Source organism: Lygodium microphyllum, chromosome 17, assembly GCF_053477565.2.
Source record: "Lygodium microphyllum isolate KBCC chromosome 17, Lygodium_microphyllum_v1.1.10, whole genome shotgun sequence".
Taxonomy (NCBI): Eukaryota; Viridiplantae; Streptophyta; class Polypodiopsida; order Schizaeales; family Lygodiaceae; genus Lygodium; species Lygodium microphyllum.
The window spans coordinates 147355332-147362405 of record NC_141151.1 but is presented as its reverse complement, the minus strand read 5'-3'; the positions used below and the strand labels follow the sequence as shown (position 1 = coordinate 147362405).

Below are 7074 nucleotides of genomic sequence, written 5' to 3'. Positions count from 1 at the left end.
TGTTGGTAAGGGTAATGCAGCTAGAGTGATTTAGTTTGCTAGATGTGAGATCGATTTTTGGATAGTTATGATTTCGTGTGAACTGGCATTCATTGTTAACATCGGAAGGCAAATGCCAAGGATACTTACACTTTTGCAGAATGTGCAAAGATGGGTGATGCTATCAGCAATCCAATCATAAATGCTGAAGATAAAAACCCATCCTCAAAATTACTCAACCCAAACTCTCCCCTGCAAAACAAGAATTATAAATTGATTCAATACTTCAAAGAATACTCTTCTCAACCCAAAATCACTTACAGTGGGCTTACTGTATTCCACTGCCACTATAGCAGGTCTCTGTTGGGCTGCATGTTGAATTTGCGATGGATCCGTTCACTCCATTACTTGCGATGGTTCCACGATCAACATAGTTTAAAAGGTTGATCACACAGAATATCAAAAGCATCCTACATGTTTTGATTAAGAAGAGAACAATCAACCCGAGGATTCAATCAGGGTTTATCACAATCAAAGATCAACATAATTTAGTAGGTTGATGATGCAAAATACAAACAACATCCTGAATGTTTAGATTAAGAGGAGAAGGATCAACTTGAGATTGCATGGTTAATCTACACATCCTGAATGTTTAGATTAAGAAGAGAAGAATCAACTTGAGATTTCATGGTTAATCACAATCAAAGCCAACTGAGGCAGACCCAAGCCATTTTGAATGTACATGTTGAGAAAGAAACAGGATTGAGCTGGTTCTGATCCTGAATGTGGGCTTGGATGCAAAATGTGTATGCCACTGTATAATACATAAACTAAGGAAAGTAAGTCCAATACTGCACCCAACCTACCTTTCAGCAGTAAACCATCCAGGCTGGCTTTGCAATCCAGAATCAGCACCAGCCATGATGTGACAGAGACCTGGGCGAGAGGCAAAAGCTCATAAGACTTTCTTGAATCATTAATTTTCAAGAATTGCAATGCATGGCTCTTTCGGGTCTGCAACCCTATGCTTGTAAACACAATCAGCAGAATGCTCAATTGCTTAGTATTTAGAATCAAATGTTGGAGAAGACAATCCAGGTTTGCAGCTCTGAACTTGGCAAAACTGTTGATGGAAGAGTGTGTTGTATCAGAGATTCATGGTACGACCTCGACGAGAATTTCGAATCTCTATTCACTTAGGCATACCATCAAATAAGCGTACCAATATAACACCATTTGTATTGCCTGATAAAGGTCGTAAATTATAAGGGCCTGCCCCAACCAAAAGAAAAGTAATGTTGGGTAAACATGCTCACAAAAAACACTTTTAGGCCAACGAGGTTGTGGACTAGTGGATCTTGAGTTCAAGGGTGGGTGCGTTCGATCCCTACGTCCCACATCCCCTGTGGCACATTCAAAATCTATTGCGAGCAAAAAAAAACACTTTTAGTATATTTGCATCTGCTATTGACTTCAATTAGCATCTCACTACTCTTGCTTACACATCTAGTGTTTTTTTTTCCCATTTTGCCCATCATCTCCCTATGGTGTATTGAGGATGATTGATAATTTTAGTTGCTTATTTAAGATCCTCATCATACATATTTTTAGATATAGAGATGCTTGTAAGCTTGTAACGGGCCCTAAGATCCTCATCGTACATATTTTTAGGCATAGACATGCATGTGAGCTTGTAATGGGCCCTATGATTAATTAACATGTGGAAATAAAAATAAACGGGGCTCTCAACTCCTTTAATGCAAATACTTTGGGTCTTAAAACTTTAGTCTAGTGAAGTGTGAAAGATACTTTAGCTCCTATTAAAGACCCTAAAACTTTGTGAATCTGAAATCTAAGGGGGGTGTCTGCCTACATGCACATGCACACATGCGATGATTGAAGATGGGATCAAGGGAGACACGCACACACTTACCAAAAACACAAGAGAAGAGGCCAATGCAAACAAGCATGTTATATGATGAATTTTGGCTTTGCAAGTCAAACAAAATTATAAATGAAGATAGAAAATCAACATGTTTCTTTGGCTTCAATGACATGGAAGGAGAAACTGAGGGAGTATATGAAGCAATATTTCTAAGACCAGCTATAGACTTAGTAATGTCACTACACAAAGAAAGTTAGTTAAAGGCACGTGTAGACACTTGTAAATATGTACAAAGGATGTGGTTGTGCTGAGGGCTCAATTGGGCCTTGTCGTTGATGCATTAGGAAGTCTAGATCATAGTCAATAGCTCAATCTCACCTACGATTGTAATATATAAAAGGCACACCAATTGAAATGGAACCACTTGAGATCATGACACTACCAACAAATTGAATGTAAATGGATAATTATCGGACCTAGGATTGTAAGAATGCAAGTACACAGCTCAGAGAAGAAGAAGCTTGAGAGAGCACAAAAAGTGTATTGAGAGGTATTAATTGAGAAGATTTACATCTTGGCAATTCCACGTCACAATCATGGTGGCATGGCACCAAGGATTTTGCATCATAAGCATTGTGGTTGAGGATTTGACATTTGTGATATCTCCACTAAGGAGGGACACATAAAGGCTCTATTGTTCATCATCATCTTGGTGGTGGTAGGACACAATTGTTCCACAGATGACACCACAATGCTTTTAGTCGTTAAGGGCAACCGGCTTATTGAGTAGATTCTTGTGGCTCACAAGTAGAGCATCCTTTCCCATGAGTGGAAAAAGGGTATGGCACACCCGAGGAGATCAGTATGTACAAATCCTATATATCACATGCATTCATAGCATGTTATATATGTCTATGTAATATATTTTGTGATATTTACTTAACCCTTCTATGACTTTTTACCACAATTTATAAATCTCTTATTGTAAGTTTATTTTTTTAATGAAAATTTTAACAAATCCTTATATAATAGATATAAGACATTGGTTTTATCATAGAATTGACCACAAACTAGCTTTTAAGGATTTATAAAAGAGTTTTGGTAGTTTCAATGATTATAAGACTTTATAAAGTATCTTTATGCTATATGACATCCAATGGTAAAATTTAAAGCTTCATAAATAAAACTAGTGTATTGAGACAATTTTCAATAGAGATACTAGATGTATTACTAGGGTATACATTTCTTGACTTGGGGATAGTTAGCAAAGGGCATTCATATTAATAGCTTTGCTACCAAGTCTTAGCACATTTTAGCATTGGCTAAATTTCACAAGCTATGATGCACAATTACTAGTAAGCTAGTTGCTCAAGCCTACTTTAAAGTGAGTAAAAAGTAAGCCTTGTAGACCTTTAAACATGAAAATTGAAATAAAAATACATGAATACACATTTTGACCATCCTATTACTATCTTAGGGCTCTCTTACATTACAATATTGATCTTAGTGTTGTCTTGTTGTGATGACAATGGACTATAATATCATTACATCTACTGTATCTAACTCATCTTAAATTATTATGTCCATCATTCCTACAAAGCATATCAAGTATAAGACACGCACACACACAGATTCTAGAGAGAACAAGAGACGCATACTTAAAAAATTTCTACCCACTTAAAAGCTTATCAAGTCATAACAAAAGACAGAGAATATGAACTCAATTTATAGTTTAAACAAGATAGCTACATTGGGGCTATATTGAAAGGAAAAGCATATTGCCTTTTCAAGGCCCACAACTAAATCCCAAAAATGTTTACATGAAGAAGTAACTAAAAGTATGATTTTTAATCTTTGCATCTAGATAAATTTTAGCTTCTTTTTTTATAAAGTAGATATAGGTATACAAAAAATATGAATATGCAAAATTTCCCTCTGGCCATGTGTTCTACTTAGCATCTCAACCTTGTCAAAGCTAGAGTTCATCCTCATTTTCATACATGTATATGCATCACCATAATCCACTAGTTATGTTCCTAAAGTAGACATAAAAACACAAGATTAACATCTTGGAAAATGCCATGCATGAGATTGACAAGAATTTTTTAAAGCTATTTTACATAGCAAGAAATATTAAAATAGCTAAAAAATAATCTTTGTTTACCTATTCTCAACGGTCCTTTACAAATTCATTAAAGATCTTCCAATCATTTTCATCATGTTTATATTTATTATTTGTTACAATCATATGTGAGATTAGCAAGGGCAATGATACTTTCAATATCTACCATATCAAGGTCCGTCGTTGAATCGGATGTGTAACTCCTTGGCCCCTTTGATTCTTGATACCATCCAGTTGAACCTCCACCCCTTGATGGTCTATCTAAGAGGCTAAACCCTTTTTTGTACTCGACATAGGCACTAGTAACTTTCGTTCTCATCTTTTGAACTCATCCTAAGTACCATACACTTTGGCTTTTATTTTTTCTTGTATTTTTTGAAAAGCTTACCTTTGATGACCTTGTGATCTTCCCATTGGTATTCTCTTCATGGAAGAATACACCACAATCTTAACTAATGCCAAATAGATTATCATTTGTTTGAGTTTGATACTTCTCCTCCTTACTATAGTGTGCTCCTTGTTGCACCTTTGTGAGCCTAAATTTGGATAACATGGGATTGCCATTAAGTTGACTTACCGATGTAGACTTGAAAAGAAAACTACTATTCTCAAGCTTCACTACTAAGTTAACTGTCTTTTTCTTCATCCTTTTCATCCAACATAGAATCTAGTATATGCTTTATCTCACTTGTAGACACATCTTCATTAGAATCTATTCCATTGTCTACAATAACTAAAGATTCCTCATTTGTATTAGAATCTTGTAAACTTGAATTGGCATAAGCCTTAAACAAGCCTTTGGACCAAGGCTCCAACCACTACTTCTTATCCTCTTTACCTTTTGGATTCATTTACAAATATTCACAAATCTATTAAGCACTTTATAACTCCTTTTTCAAGGCATTGATGTTCTTCTTATCAATTGAAACACATTCATAATCACCTAGATCTTCTTCTTGCATGGTCTCTTTAGCATCAATGTTAAACTTTCTCCATACATAATCTTCTTTCTTATGTGCTCATGTAAATTTCACACCATCATCCTTGCATTCAAAATGTGAAATCCTATTTAAGATCTTATATTGTGCAACATGTCCATCAAAGTTGCAAGTGCACTCTTGCCCAACCATGCTACCAACTTTGTTGAAAAAGATTTCAGCTACATTAGATCTTGTTAGATGCATTGGAAGCATCTTATTTGGATAGAAATCTCTAAAATATTTTATGAGTAGTACAATGAAGTGGCATGAGAGTTGCATGTCTAGGAATGCCTCATTATACTAATAAAATTCTTTGATTATGTAAAGGTGGCATGTTTTGTAATCCAAGTTCTCCTAATATGGAAGAAGAATGCCACTTTTGTTGCTAAATGGACCCTCTCCACCAAGCTCAAGTATGGGAACAAGAAAATATCAATGTAATCTGTAGCAACTATAAGATAGGCTTGTGTTCCAACCATGCTTTGCTATTTTCTATTTTTTGCCATTGTTTGCTAGCTCTCCCAAACACCATTGGACTTGCCTGCTACATATCCTCTACTGTGCTACAACACAATTTTGAAGATCGTCTTGTCTAATATCTACTTTCTTAAGCCAATGCTTATCAATAGGAAAAGAATCATAAACAATGGTAATATGATTCAAAGTAACCTAGACATCCCCAAGAGTTACAACCAAGCATGGAAGTGCTTATCAATAGGAAAAGAATCATAAACAATGGTAATATGATTCAAAGTAACCTAGGCATCCCCAAGAGTTACAACCAAGCATGGAAGTGCTTTGTGAAGGGGAGTTATGACAAATACTCTTGCATAATTACCAATGACATAGCTATCAAATGCATTAGCAATTACATGATAACCTACTTTTCCTTCTCCAACTTTAATTATGTGTGAAGCCCCACATTCATGATGATCTGAAGACTTATACCCATCAAATCTAACATGAGTATCATTTTTAGGATTCCACCTATAATGAAAATAATAAATGTGATAAATTCTAAAAAGCTAATTGAGAATACTTTTTGCAAGTCAAAAGAACACATATTGCAATATGTTTACTTTATCAGTTTCTTTATGGTAGTCTTGACTTCCACCAAAATAAAAGGAATGTTTCTTGTGATGCCATGTTTTTCTTTTTTCCTTTTGATATATTTCAACAATAGCATCAAAGATATACCACCCAGTGTAACCCAAGGATAAAGTGGGTGGCTTGTCTATGGCCTCTCTTGTCATTGTTGAGAGTGAAGGGCCATTGAGGTTAGCAGTGAGGAATTCATGCAACCTTGGTCCACCCCACATCTTTGCAACCTCAGACAAAGCTTTTATATTTGCACAGTATCATCGACCTTCCTTTGATCATACCATGTTTGTAGATATATCTTGTAAAAAGTCCTATAGAGTAGGCTCTCTACCAAATTTCCCCAATCCATGGGCTTCTATCATATTGTTACAAAATCTCTTGATACCTTTTCGATTTAGGAACTCCATATTGGATTCATGTAAGCTCCTTATTTTCACTGAGTGAATTGAAAGATGAGACTTACTCATCCATAACTTGAGAGCAAGATCTCTTACATATCGTTTGGCAACAAGTGTTGTTTGCATAAGCTCTTGTCTAATGAGATAGTCTAATCCTCTACCAAATCCTATTCCCCTATTTCCTCTCTTCTCATGTACTAATGTCTCCTTGGATACTCTCATCCCAAAGTTGTTAAACTTGTATATACTTTTGTAATGACTACAATAGAATTTTATGAATGATTGCCCATTAGTTGAAACATGCAGACAATCAACATGATGAAAACAACCATCTATTTGAAAATATGTTTTCCCATGATCCAGACATGCCCTAGTAAAAGGCTATATGAACCAAAGTTGATCACCCCATTGATCATCTAATAAAGGTTTCACATTGATTTTCTCCTTATTTACTTTAATAACGTGACTTCATAAACCCTAGCAAAACAAGTTAAAACTTATCAATGGATTTCTATTATCTTCATGGCTATAAGAGAAGAGGTCAATGGATTGGTTGGGCTTTCCATCCTTGTAGAAAAAAAAACTTGCTAAGAGATTTTTGCTTTGGAT

General features: G+C 35.4%; 1 protein-coding gene across 1 annotated transcript; it reads right to left on the bottom strand.

The window, feature by feature from the left end:
* Window positions 1–53: 53 nt before the first annotated feature.
* On the bottom strand, window positions 54–1216 carry LOC148022446 (putative sphingolipid transporter spinster homolog 2). Its single transcript, XM_087696747.1, has 4 exons — window positions 1094–1216; window positions 846–915; window positions 312–449; window positions 54–231 (listed from the first exon to the last, which is right to left on the bottom strand). The coding sequence occupies exons 2-4, from the start codon at window positions 899–901 to the stop codon at window positions 126–128; spliced, it is 300 nt and encodes a 99-aa protein (XP_087552873.1). The 5' UTR covers window positions 902–915; window positions 1094–1216; the 3' UTR covers window positions 54–125.
* Window positions 1217–7074: the final 5858 nt, after the last annotated feature.